The 16,140-nt window shown below is 36.8% G+C and overlaps 1 protein-coding gene across 1 annotated transcript; it reads left to right on the top strand.

The window, feature by feature from the left end:
* Positions 1-4,040: 4,040 nt before the first annotated feature.
* ddx4 (DEAD (Asp-Glu-Ala-Asp) box polypeptide 4) lies at positions 4,041-16,140 on the top strand. Its single transcript, XM_059327804.1, has 23 exons — positions 4,041-4,114; positions 6,019-6,046; positions 6,154-6,202; positions 7,583-7,630; positions 7,715-7,768; positions 8,202-8,222; positions 8,307-8,381; positions 9,179-9,223; positions 9,307-9,333; positions 9,456-9,494; positions 9,606-9,641; positions 10,428-10,463; positions 10,552-10,593; positions 10,887-11,029; positions 11,174-11,326; positions 11,406-11,560; positions 12,477-12,606; positions 12,691-12,857; positions 12,941-13,086; positions 14,281-14,380; positions 14,450-14,720; positions 15,456-15,563; positions 15,639-16,140. Exons 2-23 carry the CDS (start codon positions 6,026-6,028, stop codon positions 15,714-15,716), a joined length of 1,944 nt encoding a protein of 647 aa, XP_059183787.1. The 5' UTR covers positions 4,041-4,114; positions 6,019-6,025; the 3' UTR covers positions 15,717-16,140.

Here is a 16,140-nt window from a genome sequence, read left to right as displayed (position 1 = left end):
TGTAAATAAAACACATACAGACTTCAAATATACAGGCCTAAGAAACTAAAGTAAACAGGTGCAAGGTGACAATAAATTGTAATAAATGAAGGTCTGAGGTATAAATGTGCAAACATGATTAAAAGTCCATGTTCACTTATTGACCCCTACAGTTTATTGATAGACAGTATATGTTCAATTCAATTCAATTTCCCTTTTTTCTGATGCGTTGATCCAAATGTATAACACTGGGTCTCTGTTGAATAGTCTTAACTTTCTATTGTGTAGTGCTGTTTGTAGATTGCTTGAGAAAAGCTCTTACTGTTTCCCAATTGTTAAGGAAAAATATAGTCGGATGCATATATGAAAAAAACACCTAACCCTAAAAAAATTCTAACAAAAGGTTTCTCAGCTGTTTTTTTAGATATATTTAGTACTAGATTTTCTTAACTCTATGGAGTTTTGGGCTATTTAGTCCATTTCTGAATCCTTTTCATCCTGCCTGTATACAACACTTAAAAAATGTTTAAATGACATGCTGGTATATTTTTTACCTAATAATAATTTATTTTTTATTCTGACTGACTGGATCAACATTATGAACCAAAAATAAACAAAGAAAAACCAACATAAATGTGATCTTGTGATTGTGTGTGATCCTGTCATCCAACTCTGGTTTTTATTCTAGTGGGACTTTATTTGTGTCTTGTGTGTTTAGCGTAACAATTTTGGTCTCTTTATGTCTTTTTTGTCATTTTGTGTCCTTTTTTAGTCATTCTGTGACTGTTTTTAGTCATTTTGTGTCTCTTTTAGACATTTTGTGTCCTTTTTTTTGTCATTTTGTGTCTTTTTTAGTCCTTTAGTCCAACATAAAATATGATTTTGACTCTTTTTTTACTTTCAACACACTATCATGCTCGATAAAGTATTTGAAATGTTGCAAATGTGAACAAAGGTGTCAAATATAACATATAAGAGGGTTCCATCCAGTTCTATCATTTTATACTAAATATATTTGAGCTTGTCTCCAGTTTTACTTGGTATATCATCATCAAACTGAAACTGGCCTCATGGAGTTTACAGCCAGAACTTTAGAGGTAAATTTACAGTAGGGCTCCACGCTGCTTTGTTTTATAGTCTGGATGGAGTCAACAAGTCTGGATTTGGAGCTCTTGGAGACTCCAGAGGGTTAAAAACATCCTAAAAGTTGACCAAAATCTGACCAGTAGAAAGGAGTCATTTTGACGATGAGCAGGAAGCACCAACACTAGGCAAAAAGATATGAGAAAGGAGAAATGTGTAATTAGTGAAGGGAAACTGTAAAGTGTCTGTGGTGAAGGTGCTCATGCAGGAAGTCACACTGGAACTGATCACATCTTTGTGGTTGTAAATGTAATAAATAATACGAGTGAAGCTAATAAAGTTCAATTAAATGTATGCATGTTATTCATTTTTCAGAATAGATGTACTGTATATGAGCCATATTAATGAGTTAGAAATAACATAAATACAAGGCCAAAAGGAACATCTCTATTTGATCAATTAATCATCTAGTGATATTCTCAATAACTTTAAAAGATTCTTTGACCCAGAAAATGTAGATTTTGACACGAACATTGACCTTCTGAGTGGCTTGGAAGATATATTGGTTCTCATAGATTTTATATGGCTGCCATCTTCGATCCACAATCTTGATGAAGTGGCTCCCATCAAAAATTCAAACTTATAGTGATAGAGAGCATGTCGAACAAAATGTGGAGCTTTTGTCCGACGTGTCCCCTTTATTTAGCTCCGCCTCCTGACTAAAAGGAGTAATGGTCATTGACCTGGTGGCCGCCATTTAGAAGATGGGGCATTTCTTGGAGTCAGAAATGTGTAAGCTTTTGGTATGTTTTTAAATATATCTGATACTACTGTAAACCACTGAGAAACATTTTGCCAGAATTTCTTTTAGGGTTAAACCATATTTGCACCTGACTAATAACATATAAACCATATAACATGTCCGGTTATGTACAGAGTGCACAGCAGATTACACACCAGTGATAAAATATATTTTTCCCATAGACCAAGAAAAAAAACCAGTGTTGCTGTTATGAATTTGCTCTTGTAAATTATTTCAGCCCAAGACCAATAGAGGGTGCTAGTGCTATTTGTACGATAATGTAGACTTGTAATTATCTTGCAATGTTGCATTAGTGTTACCTACAATGAAGCTGCAACTCTCTGCATCTGATCATTGATAGCCGAGAACATTATTGTTCCTAAACTGTAATATTACCACCAACTGAATGTTTTAAAACTGATGGAAGAGGAAACAGGAACTCCTTCAGTGGACAGGCTTCTTGTGACATTGGTGTATCCTAACACATACAGCTGCAAGAAAAAGTATGTGAACCCTCTGAAATGACCTGGTTTTCTGCATTAAATTGCCATAAAATGTAAGTAAGTAAGTCCGTAAGTAAGTAAAGTTTATTGATATAGCACTTTTCACAGATAAAATCACAAAGTGCTTTACAGAAGATAAAAAGAAAGAAATAAGATAGGGGGACATAAGACAATTAAAACACAGTTAAAACACAATTTAAACACAATTAAAACACAATGAAACATAAAAATTATAAAATAATATGTACAATGCATGGTGGTCATCCTGTCTAAAAAGATAGGTCTTAAGGTAATATTTAAAAGTTCACAGAAATAGCACACCTGATAAAAAATGTGGGAAATGTGAAAATGTGATCTTATTTGCATCTAAGTCCCAAGTATAGACAAACACAATGTGCTTAACCTAATACCACACAAACAATTATAATACTTCATGTTTTTATTGAACACATCCATTAAAAATTCCTAGTGATTGTGATAAAAGTAAGTTAACCCTTGATTTAATAACTGGTCGAGCCTCCTTTGGCAGCAATAACCTCAACCAAACACTTCTGATAGCTGCTGATCATAACTGAACAAGGTTCAGGAGGAATTTTGGACCATTCTTCCTACAGAACTGCTTCAGCCCAGTCATGGTCTTTAGATGTCTGGTGTGAATGGCTCTCTTCAGTTCATTCCATAGCATCTCTGTTATATTGAGGTCTGGGCTCTGACTAGGACTCTCCGAAAGGTGGATTTACTTTTTTTTGAAGCCATTCTGTAGTAGATTTACTTTGATGTTTAAGGTCATTGTCCTGCTGCATCAACCAACTTCTACTGATCTTCAGCTGGCAGACAGTCACCCTGACATTAACCTGTAGGATAGCTTGATAAAATTGGGAATATATTTTCCCTCAATGATAGTAAGTGGTCCAGGCCCTGAGGCAGCAAAACAGCCCCAAGTCATGATGCTCCTCCATCATACTTCACTGTTGGGATGATGTTATCATGTTGGAATGCAGGACCTTTTTACACCATACATAGTGCTGCGTGTTCTTAATGAACAATTCAGCCTTAGTTCCATCAGTCCACTAAACATTCTCCCTATAGTGTTGTGGAGTGTCAAGCAAGGTTATTATATACGAAAACTAACGAAATAACGAAAACTAGACTTGAAAAAACATCTTCGTTAACTGAAATGAAAATAAAAACAAGAGTTTTTTTTAAAAACGATAACTAATTGAAACAGAATTTTGTGGTTACAAAACTAACTAAAATTATAGTGAAAATGTCCTTCGTTTTCGTCTTTGTCAACTATGTTATATGGATAAGACAAAGGAAATGAAGGCAACATTTATTGTGACTTTTTTTAATCTGGCACCCAACAAATACCCCATTACAAAAAACCTAAAACTAATAGAAACTAAGCATTTTCCAAAAAATTAAAACTAATAAAAACTAGCAAACTCAATCTAAAAACTAATTAAAACTAACTGAATCTGAAAAAAAAAATTGACAACGAAATTAAAACTAAAACTGATGAAAAATCCCAAACTATTATAACCTTGATACAACCTTAACTTGTTTTCATATACAAATATTAGTTGCCTTTTTGAAATAGGCCATTTGGGCGGGAAAGCAGCGGAACTGGCAACCTACGCAACCTGGGCCGTGTGCAAACGCCGTGAACGCAACACTTCACACACCGAGCAGCGAGACTGAGGAGCGGCTAGTCGCCACAGAGACACACCGTCGACAAATTAACCAAGTAGGTAATAGTCAGCGAGTTAACTTAGCTCATCTTTGTTGTAGACACCAGTTTACTGAAACATGTTTGGGAACAGAAGGGAAATTTTGTCGAAAGTAACTTCTATTTCGAGTAAGCTAACTTTAGCGCCACGCCCTGCTGCGAGGACGGGGTTCGATCGTGGCCTTCACCGTGAAAAACTGAAGTTATCTCTCGTTATCTTACTAAAGTTTATTCTAATATTTCTGCTCGGGTTTTATTGACTTCTGCCATATCGAAACATAATAGGGCCTTTATCGGGAGTAAGTAAACCAAGAGTAGCAAGATAAGAGTTAATTTAGCATTCCTTGCGAGCAAAGGAAGAGGTAAGGTTAAGTTAAAGTAGTAGACTTTGATAAAGATTAATTCAACCTGTTACTTTTCCAGTTTATGTTAACCTGCTGTATTGGGCTTCTTAGCTAATGTTGGCTAAATAGCACGAGGTCGGTGGTTAAACGACGGTCACGCCATCTGCACTTTAAATTTTAGTGCGCAATTACATTGTACTTTACGGTAGCCAGTTTATCACGCAGCTGCATGACTCCAAAATTTTGATTTGATTTAATTACATTCCGCCACTGATTTCTATTATAATTTTAAATAAAATTTTTTATTGAAGGTCATAATAGTTAACGAAAACTAGAATTGAAAAAACATTTTCGTTAACTGAAATAAAAACTAGTTTTTGGATTCAACCTGTTACTTTTCCAGTTTATGGTAACCTGTTGTATCGGTGTGTCGGAGGTTAAACTGAGGTCACGCCATGTGCACTTTACATTTTTGTGCGCAATTACATTGTACTTTACGGTAGCTCGTTTAACAGCTGCATGACTCCAAAAAGCTATTCAATTGTATTCATGCTGCTTTTTAAAAGCCAATACGATTAGTAAGTCGAATTGTTATCAGCAAACTCCACTACTACTCCTTGAAGAGCAGGTCCCCATATGTTCATGACATGAATTGCATGCCTTTTTACTGTACCAATTTGGAAAAAGCAGCATGAATATAATTAATTGGCTATTTGTGTCATGCAGTAGTGTGACAAACGGGCTACCGTAAAATGTCCTGTAATTGCGCACTAAAATGTAAAGTGCACGTGACCGCAGTGTGGTTAACACGTGTTAGCCCTACAACGTGGGTTTGAAAGGTTAACTTGGCTGTTGGGGACGATGACATTTTTATGCTAAAAAAAAAATAAATCACGATTATTTATTTGCCCTTTGACCCCAAAGTGTAGTTACTGCACTCTGGTTTTGCTGTAAAAGGTTTTAATAGTAATGCATGTACATTAACTACAATGTTGTTGTCTTCTTCCAGCTTTTATATTTAGTTTTCAGTTAATTTTGTGTTTAACAACTCTATTCAAAGATTTGTGTATTTTAGACTTAACATAAAGTAATGTTATATTTTACTCTTAATGTAATTTTTATCTAGATAATAATTTCCCTATCAAATAAGCGTATAATTATATATTTATACATGTATCCAAATCAGACTATGGTAAGTGAACGTCTGCTTTGGTTTTGAGTTGGATTTTGTAGTTACTGTAATTTTTATATCATTATTTCTGTGAAATAAAGCAAAATTGAAATCTAAAACTTTGTCACAAGATAAAACGGACATCAAGGAGTTCATTTTTAGTTGTAACTCAATTTCGCCCAAAAATGTAGTGACTGCAGTTAGACTTTGTGGGGCAGTATATTTTGTCTAATTATTAATCGATGCATTTTTTTTGTTTCAACCAATTTGTTTTACTGAGTCCTCTGGTAGGATTCATGCCCCCCAATTTGTCTCTGGCATTATGTCTCAGGTCTTAAATAACTGGAAACCTTTTTCAGCATGATAATGTTGCCTTTGTGTTATTATTTTTGCTATTGTTGTTTTAGGTGAAAAATGGACGCCTGGGATGAAGAGGTAAGCCAGTTAATGTCCTGCTTTGTTCAAACTGATCGATAAAAGAAGCATGTGGCAGCAGGTTTTTGTTCCATGAACACCTGATTTGAATTTACTCTTCTTTACAGGAAACTACTTCTGGTACTACTGCACTAAACAGCCACAATTCAAGTGAAGGTATGTTCATTGCTCTATAAGTAAATTATTGAGGCATTAAAATTAACTGCACTGTTATGTATTATCTGCTAAATGCACCTTTTTATATCAACTTTATATGGGTAATTCTCATGAACATCTCATAGCATACATACAGCTCATAGCAAAAATCCATTGAATACATATTTTCTGACCCTTTATAACATACAATCTGAAGTCACTGTTAAATATGAATTTATAATTTATTTTAAAATGTTAAGGTATTTTCTGACATTTTTAGCAAAACTGAGCAAAATTCATTACTGTAACACATTTAAAAAAAAAAATATATATATATATATATATATATATATATATATATATATATATATATATATTTTTCTTTGGCAAGCACTTAAATATGCTCAAAGGTAGCTAGTATCACCAAAATGTGTTTTATTGAAATATACACATTTAATGCAAACGATTCTATCATTACCGTAACATTTAGCCATTTTTTCTCATAAATTTTCATTCAGATTTTGTTCTTTATACATTGTTAAAAACCATTGTTTGATTATATTCTGTTAAATCATACATTTTTAAACAAATGTTTATTTATGCTGATCAAGTTTATTAAATATTTATTGTATACAAGTGTGGGGAAACCATGGCATTTTTATCTGGATGCATTACTGTAATTTGTGAATCAAAAATATGTCTAAAAATATAGAAAATATTATTTTAGCACAAAACAATGATTTGTGCCTCATTATGGTTATATTCATTCATGTAAAAATGAAATATATTTAGTTTAATAAAGTATGTCCTTATAATCTTCACAGACAGAAGTTAGACTGGCTTCATGACAATCACCCATGAATTACGACTTATTTACGTTCGTTTTTTCATTTTACCATTCCACCTGTTGTTTCCTGTCACTACCTTTCAAAATAAAAGCACCCGTTTCACACTTGACAGCGCCTCTTCAAAATAAAAGCATTACAATCTTGTAAAACACCTAAAAAATGTATAAACATGGAAAAACAAGCTATATAACACAAAAACACCAATAGAAACATTGCTAAAGGTCATTTACAGTTTAAAAATAATGGAAAAGTGATATAATGGTTGGAATATTTACTACTTATGGCTATATTTGATTTATTCCACATTAACAGTCTTATAACATGTATTATCAGTACATAATTCACTGTATTTCATAAATCGGTTAAATTAATACTGAGCAGAATTTAGTTCAGAGTTTTGGTCCGGCCCCTGCAACTTTCCTGGTATTGGTCATGTGGCCCCTTGGGAAAATTAATTGCCCACCCCTGTTCTTAACTGTAAATAAATGTTGCCATAATTGTAATTATTTGACAGCTGTTTAAGCTGATGCATTATTGAATATGATCACCTTAGGCACACAAGGAGACACGTGGAACACAGGCAGCGGAGGATTTGGAAGGGGTAAGTTAACAAGCATGATCATTGACCATCTCTGCATGAAAGAACATGTATAAAGAACGCTTTTCTGTTTGTTTCTCTCTTGAGGTCGTGGTGGGAGAGGAAGAGGCAGAGGAGGATTTAAAAGCTCATTCTCTTCAGGTTCACCCTCATCTAACATTACATGACAAGTTGTAAAAAGCCTTGATTGAGTGACTAAATATGTATCAATGTCAACATCCTTTGTGGTCATTTTACAGATTAAGAAATTAAAATGATCAGTAGATTTGCAGATAGTTAAATAAATGTTGTGATGACCTGCATGAACAACACTTGGCTCAAAGTCAGGCAAAATAAATGCATCAGTGGGCTCCTACAGTGTAAAACTATGTGGCATTTATTCATATTAATCATTAACTGCTACATAATACATTAGCTGCTTCCAGCCAATAAGACCATTATATGTGTGGTAGGATGTAGTTTAGAATTGAAATGACAGACTTAAGTAGGTTAATCTAATGATTAGATGGGTTGAAGCTCTACTCCATTGGCCTTGTAGAAATCTAATTTTGGTTCTTTGACCTTTGTTTTGCAGGAGGTGATGAGGATGGAAATGGTAAGAACAGAAGTATTATGGTAACTTGTCAGCAGTTGCTAATTCCTGTGATGCTGTAGTACTGACCTCTGGTTTGTTCCTTAGATGGGAGCAACTGGAACAACAATGATGGAGAGAGAGGTGGTTCCAGAGGTGGTTTCAGAGGCAGAGGGGGCAGAGGTGAGGATGAACTGCTGTTAACTGTACAGAGAGAACATGTGTTGTCCTACTCCAGATTTCACTGTCACTGGTCCATACTGAGATGGGGGGACTCATTGTATTAGCAGAATATGTCAGGGTCTGTTGGAAGATTCCTAATTAAATTGAACCAAACTAGAGATGTTCCGATATTATTTTTTCCCTCCCGATACCAATTCCGCTGTGGGTATCGGCCGATACCGAGAACCGATCCGACACCAGTATGTTATAAAAAAAAATATATATATCATATTACACCTGCATGACTGTGATACCATTATTGTGGTAAGGTCTGCCTCAGGTTAAACCCTTTGTAAAACATTAACAAATACAGCAGATTCAAGCCATTTATTTTTAAATAAAACAGTATCCCTATACAATACAGTAGTGCAACAGCCACTTAAATAAATAAACCTGGACGTCCGGGGGCATACTCCCCAGAGAACATTTTTGCCCTCAAAGCCTAAACTTGGTGCCTCAATCACATTTTAATGCCACTATTCCATCTGAATCATTGCATGTTTTAGAGAATTATTGTAAAGGAGAGTAAGGGTTCTTCTATGTTTTATTTAAGGCATCATATTTTGACAGTCTTCTCGTAAATTATGTGGTGGACTCTGCTAACACATCCATGTGCTCGCATCGGTGCCTGGACTCCAGTACTCGCCGATACCAGCATTTTCAGCAGTATCGGAGCAATTTCCAGTACTGGTATCGGAATCGGAACAACTCTAAACCAAACTGTTTATTAAACCCTGACAGCATGTTTATTCCAACAGGGCGAGGCGGAGGATTTGGCCGGACGGACCGCAGTGAATTTAATGGTAATGTTTTCATGTGTGTAGTTTTGAGAATCAGGCCTTTTGTGAGTGCAACTGACCTAAAGACATTTAATCTGATTCCACAGGAGACGATGATGAAGGGTGTGAAAACGGTAGGTGTAACCACACTTACAGAAACAGGTGTCTGTCTCAAACCTCAATTTGTAATCTCCCCCTAACATATGTTTACTATATATGTTAATGTCTATGTTTCCATACTGCGTGTTGTGAACAGGGTCTAGAGGAGGACGGGGTGGCAGAGGAGGTTTCCGAGGTATTACTTAATTTAGTCCTGTGTGGTTTCTAAATGTATTGCATATTAAATATTCAAGTCTCAGTTTGAAATGTGAAAAGCAGATTATTAATGGTTGATGATGTGTTGCAGGTCGTGACCAGGGTAGCCGCGGAGGCTTTGGAGGAGGTAAATAAGCACTCCTTTAACCCTCTGGGCCCACTGTGGACTTTTTCAGCCATATTTGAAAATTTAAATTTTTCTAATGGGTCTATAATACACTGTGTACAACTTAACTACCCTTTCAGGCCAATCAGGCTGAAAATGTCCACCTCCAAAAAATGCTATAAAAACTATACAGATTTTTGTGTTCTTTGAAAAACAGTGACATGGAATCAAACTGGCATTTAAAGGGTTAAGATTTGATTGAGTTTTTATCAGGACTGAAGTTGATTAAAAGATTTAACCCAACAAAGTTGGAAAAATATATCGGTAATATTTTTAAAGTGTTGGACATGTCGGCCATAAAGATGTTTTTACATTTTACATCATTACACAAAAACTAAAAATGCATCAAAATCAATTTTGTTCTTAATCTTTGACATATCCGAGGCTGTGACAAAAACCAATGCCCCAGCCAAAAAATATTTATTTTATGGAAAATAACTAAATTTTTTGTTTGTTTTTTTTCTCTTTGAAAAACAGTGACATCATGGAATCAAACTGTCATATAAAGGGTTAAAATCCTTAAGATCTTTGAATGTTTGGTAGTTTTGAGCAGAGCAGAAGTTGTTTAAGAGGTTTATGCAGAAAAAAGTAGGAAAAAAAAATCTAAAGTTTTTACAGCATTTTTTTTGGAGGTGGACATTTTCAGCCCGAAGGGTCTGAAAGGGTAGTAAATTATAGTGGGCCCAGAGGGTTAAACTTTGGAAGTAGATACTTTGTTACATGTCACGTGTGTTTTCATTGTTGCAGGTTACCGTGGGAAAGATGAGGAGGTCTTTGCTCAAGGTTGTACTCCTTTTTAGATGATTATGATTTAAGCCATTTAGTCTGTATTTACATTTCACTAATGTGATTGACTTCCCGTCTGCTATAGGCACAGATAAAGATCCAGAGAAGGATGGAGCCGACAGTGAGAGTAAGTGAATTGTTCAATGGGAATATTTTTTTTTTAATAGATTTTATTGATTTTTATCAAAACAAAAACAAACAATATAAGTGCTCTTTAAATTCACAAAGATATCGCAACAGATAGGAAAATAAACCACCATCCAAACCAAAATGATTCAAGTGCCTCACGATTGACCTCACTCCAAATAAATTAAATTAAAATAAATTTAAAAAGTAAGGCAGCAAGAAAAGAGAAGGGAGAAAAAAAAAAAAAATCAAAGTCCTGCAGTGGTATGAAGCTTGTTCCTCTTTAACCCCCAGGACCGAGGGTGACATACATTCCCCCCACCCTCAATGACGATGAAGACTCTGTGTTTTCCCACTATGAGACGGGCATCAACTTTGACAAGTATGACGATATCTTGGTGGACGTGAGTGGAACCAACCCACCGAAGGCTATCATGGTGAGAAGTGCTGAAACGAGTAGATTCATCAATGAGCTGCTGCTGGCCTCTTTCCAGTAGCTGATGAAATGAAGCTGGTGTATGTTTGGTCTGTTGTATAAATGATCTCAGTGCTCAGTCAACAGTTCAACCTCTCTCCTTCAGACCTTTGATGAGGCAGATCTGTGCGAGTCTCTGAGGAGAAACGTCAACAAGTCTGGTTATGTGAAGCCCACCCCTGTGCAGAAGCACGGCATCCCCATCATCTCTGCCGGCAGAGATCTCATGGCCTGTGCCCAGACTGGCTCTGGTAAAACGGTGAGATGTTGGCTAGAATTAAGGCCTGACTTGCAGCTTTGCTTGTGGACAGAGTATGAATGTGTCGTTCCTCCTCCAGGCTGCGTTCCTGCTTCCTATTCTGCAGCAGCTGATGGCTGACGGAGTGGCAGCCAGCAGCTTCAGTGAGCTGCAGGAGCCTGAAGCCATCATTGTGGCCCCGACCAGAGAGCTCATCAACCAGATCTACCTGGAGGCCAGGAAGTTTGCCTTTGGGTATGTTCATCGTTAATCACATAGCAAGCTGTCAAATACACCCCACAAAATGTAAGACGTCTCCAGGGGCCGCATTCACTAAAGTGTTCTTAGGTTAAAACTTAAGAAAAAAATGGCGAATAGCATTTAAGAACATTCTTAGGAACATCTTATTTTTTATTTCTTAAGAATTGTCATATGTCTTAGGAACTTCCTTGTTTTCTCACTTAGGACGTTCTTAGATTTTTAACTTAAGATCATTCACCAGAAAAACAATTGCAGGCCTCGAGAGCCTCTATTGTCTAATGAAGACCTGATCAGGGAGTAAGAGGATCCATTCTGTCTCAGAGGTCTATTGGTGGATTTTGCTCCCTAGCTGCCACCAAATAACTTCCATCTAAAAGTAATAATAGTCAGGACATGGTTTCAGTGACTTGGCCTACTTAAATGTTTATCATGATTAATGAAGTAATATTAAATACAACTGCCTCTGTGATTTACTAAGAGAACATTGTAGTGTAATCGAGGAACATGTCACACAGACTGAAAGGACATTTACATTATAGGTCAACTGCCAGAATAATTAATTTGTTAACAAATTAGTCTAGGGCTAATCTAAAGAAATCAAATACATTTCATTAAACTTTGTTCAAGTAAATACAAATCAAGATTTATCTTTTCACTGTAGCTGTTTAAAGAGTGCTGAGGGCTTCTCTTAAAGTTGTGAAGAAATTTACTTTGTTTTCAAGAATCTCAGTTGTTCTCAAGTTCTGTCTTAAAAAATAAACGAAAGAAAAGAGAAGAATTTCTTCACGAATACCAAATCTTCTTAAATTTTGACTTAAGAGCAAAGTGTCACTTAAGAAGCATTTTTTTCTAAAGAAGGCTAAGTGAATCAGGCCCCTGGCTTTAAATGTGAGTCCTGTGTGTGTTGTAGGACGTGTGTGCGTCCTGTAGTGGTCTATGGTGGAGTCAGCACTGGACACCAGATAAGAGAAATCTGTCGGGGCTGCAACATGGTGTGTGGAACACCAGGGAGGCTGCTGGATGTGATTGGAAGAGGAAAGGTAAGATCATCATTTATTAGATGTTTGAATCAATCAGGCTTTAGTTAAAGGTTGACCTGTAACTGAATGGTGAACGTGTTCCAGATCGGCTTGAGTAAGCTGCGCTACCTGGTGCTGGATGAGGCCGACCGTATGTTGGATATGGGTTTTGAGCCTGACATGCGGCGCTTGGTGGGCTCCCCTGGGATGCCAGCCAAAGAGAACCGTCAGACTCTGATGTTCAGCGCCACGTACCCCGAGGACATCCAGAGGTCTGCTCCATCACCACTCACCTTTACCTCTACAACCAGATCAGCATCTATTATTATTGAAGTTTTTTGTTTGTTTTTTGCAGGTTGGGGGCTGATTTTCTCAAGACTGACTATTTGTTCTTGGCTGTTGGTGTGGTGGGCGGAGCCTGCAGTGACGTGGAGCAGAAATTCATCCAAGTCACCAGGTTCACCAAGAGGGACCATCTCCTGGATATCGTCAAGACCACAGGTAGAGTATTTTCTAGTGTGTATGGTGATGATGGCTTCTCACATGTATCTATGTCACAATCACCAGGCACCAGGTTAGCCATCAATTATTTGTATTTCCACAATTAAAATATTGTACTCTACTTCTAAATCTGTATCATTCGTTCTTTCCATTTTCAATTGGCAATCAAAAAGCAAATAATGAAAAATTGACTGGTTATTTTGTTTTTTATTATAACAAAAAAAAATGCTTTTTTCATATTTCAATATTAGGCTCAGGTCAAAAATGCGAAATGGAAAAACGGGCACCAGGACTGAATTTGATTTTAATAATTCTATACAGTCTTATCCAAAGGCGTTTCATTAAAAAAAAAAAAAATCCACAGTAAACAGTTCTGTGAATATCATGCAATTAATCTTCTTTCCATATTTATCTGGTATTTGGCCTGGTTGTGTAACACTTTAATCTGAAAACTGAAAAACTGCAAGTCGACACAACAAATACATTTTTGGCGCAACGTAATTTAATTAGTTCTCTTGGTGTGTTCATGTAAAGTTAATACTTCATCTCCTCTCTGCGGGTCAGAGTTTTATACTGAAAAAAAGTGAAAGAATGACTGTAAAGTGTTTATCTTTCATGTCAGCTCGCTTGGAGCAGTTTACATGAATTTACCATAAAACGGTGCACTACATTATATATTATAATTATTATTTTATAGGGACGGCTGGTTTGACTACGGACAAGCTAATGACTGCTCACTGACCAACAGTCAAACTTCCTGGTCCCATAAACCCGACCAATTAAATATTAAAATCAAATTCAGTCCTGGTGCCTGTTTTTCCATTTCGTATTTTTGATCAGAGTCTAATATTGAAATATGAAAAAATAAGCTCTTTTTTGTGTTAAAAAAACTAACAAAATAACCAGTCAATTTTTCATTATTAGATTTTTGATTTGCCAATTGAAAATGGAAAGAAGGAATGATACATGGATTCTTCTACATGAAGCCCTGTGATTCACTGCATTTTCCACCACACACTCCTGCAAACTATCCAGAATAAATGCATACCATCATTCTCAGGCATGGATAAGGGAGAGTTTTGAAGGTGCCAACCGTCAGTCTGTGTCCATGATGCACACACACTACTCTGGCAGGCAGTGTGTGTGTGTCATTGGTTATTAGTCCTGATTGTTGTTGACGTGTGTTGGTTGCAGGTACGGAGCGCACCATGGTGTTTGTGGCGACCAAGAGACTAGCTGATTTCATTGCAGCCTCCTTGTGCCAAGAGAAGGTTCCCACCACCAGCATCCATGGGTAAGTGTGTGTCCAGGAGTCGGTGTTCCTCCTGAGTGTGAAGGCAGGTGGTGACGTGTTGTCTTCCAGGGACCGGGAGCAGCGGGAGAGAGAGCTGGCTCTGGCAGACTTCCGCTCTGGTAAATGTCCTGTCCTGGTGGCCACGTCTGTAGCTGCCCGCGGCCTGGACATCCCCGATGTTCAGCATGTGGTGAACTTTGACCTCCCCAACAACATTGACGAGTATGTGCACCGCATTGGGAGGACTGGTCGCTGTGGTAACACTGGGAGAGCCGTGTCTTTCTATGATCCTGAAGCTGATAATCAGTTGGCCCGCCACCTCGTCTCAGTGCTGGCCAAGGTAAGAGCTGGAGTAAAGACTGTTTGTAATATTTATCTCTGCTTGACTTGTTCCTTCAGCATAAACACTATTCAGTCATTTACAGCACAGGAATTGTGACTTAAAGCACTGCCCGACAAAGTCTAACTGCACTAACTACATTTTTGGTCGAAATTGAGTTAAAACTAAAAACTCCATGATGTCTTTAATTTGTGACAAAGTTTAGTAAATTTTGCGTCATTTCAGAGAAATTATATAAAAATTGCAGAAACTACCAAATCAAGAAAAGTGAGATAAAATTATATTGAAACTAAAATATAACATGAAGTCTAAAATACACAAATCTTTGAATAGGGTTGTGAAACACTTAAATACACTTAACACAATCAATTTGGAAATGTTAATTTACTGAAAACAAAATCTATAAACTGAAAGACATTATAGTTACTGCACTGTCTTTGCATTAATATTAGAACATTTTACAGTAATGCAAAATGAGAGTGCAGTAACTACATTTTTGGGGTCAAAGGTCAAATATTTATCATGATTTATGAGCATAAAAATGTCATCAATACATGTAGAAATAAGTGTCATATCACTGACCTACCTATAACTCATTTGGCTGGCCCGGTAAAAAAACGTTAAAAAAAAACTTTAAAGCAGTTTTTCTCAGTTTGACCCTATGCTAGTTACTGTAGTTAGACTCTGTAGGACAGAACAGTGTCTGCTTCAATGTTTCCGTACCTTGATTGACAGGCGCAGCAGGAAGTGCCCTCGTGGTTGGAGGAGTCTGGGTTTGGTTGCTCCGGAGCGTCTGGCCCCAACCCTATGAGGAAGAGCTTTGCCTCCACAGACAGCAGGAAGGTAACTGGACTGACTTTTCTGTCTCAGTCACTTGTTTGTTTTCCTCTGAGCTCATTGTCTGTCCTCTGTCTCCAGGGAGGGTCTTTCCAAGACAACGGTGCGAGGAGCCAGCCGGCCGCTCAGACGGCAGACGATGAAGAGGAATGGGAGTAGCAGAGCAGCACCTCATCACACCATTGACCTTGACTTGTTTTCTTTTCAGCTGTTCGGCTTGTTGCAGTTTTATCAAAATGTTTTTGTTTGAAAGAAATGTTTGCATTAAGCCGTAAAAAGTTTAAAAATGCCAAACGTGATGTTTAAATGTGAAACAAGGTCAGCTTGTTGTAGTTTTATCAAGTATTTTTGGTTAAAGGAAAATTGTTTGTATTAAACAAGACAAAAAATATCTGACAAATGTCAGACAAGGTGTTAAAATGTGAAATCAGGTTGTTCTTGTATGATGTGAACACTGGAGCTGTTCATAACTGACCTGCTTATTGTGGAAGCTTTGATTTTTTTTTTTTTTTTGTCATATATTGTCATATTCCAACAATATTTACTTTAGGATGAGCAATAAATAAATATTTGTTGAAGCAAA

This window comes from Centropristis striata, chromosome 24 (assembly GCF_030273125.1).
Source record: "Centropristis striata isolate RG_2023a ecotype Rhode Island chromosome 24, C.striata_1.0, whole genome shotgun sequence".
Classification (NCBI taxonomy): Eukaryota; Metazoa; Chordata; class Actinopteri; order Perciformes; family Serranidae; genus Centropristis; species Centropristis striata.
This window is presented reverse-complemented; position numbering and strand designations above follow the sequence as displayed.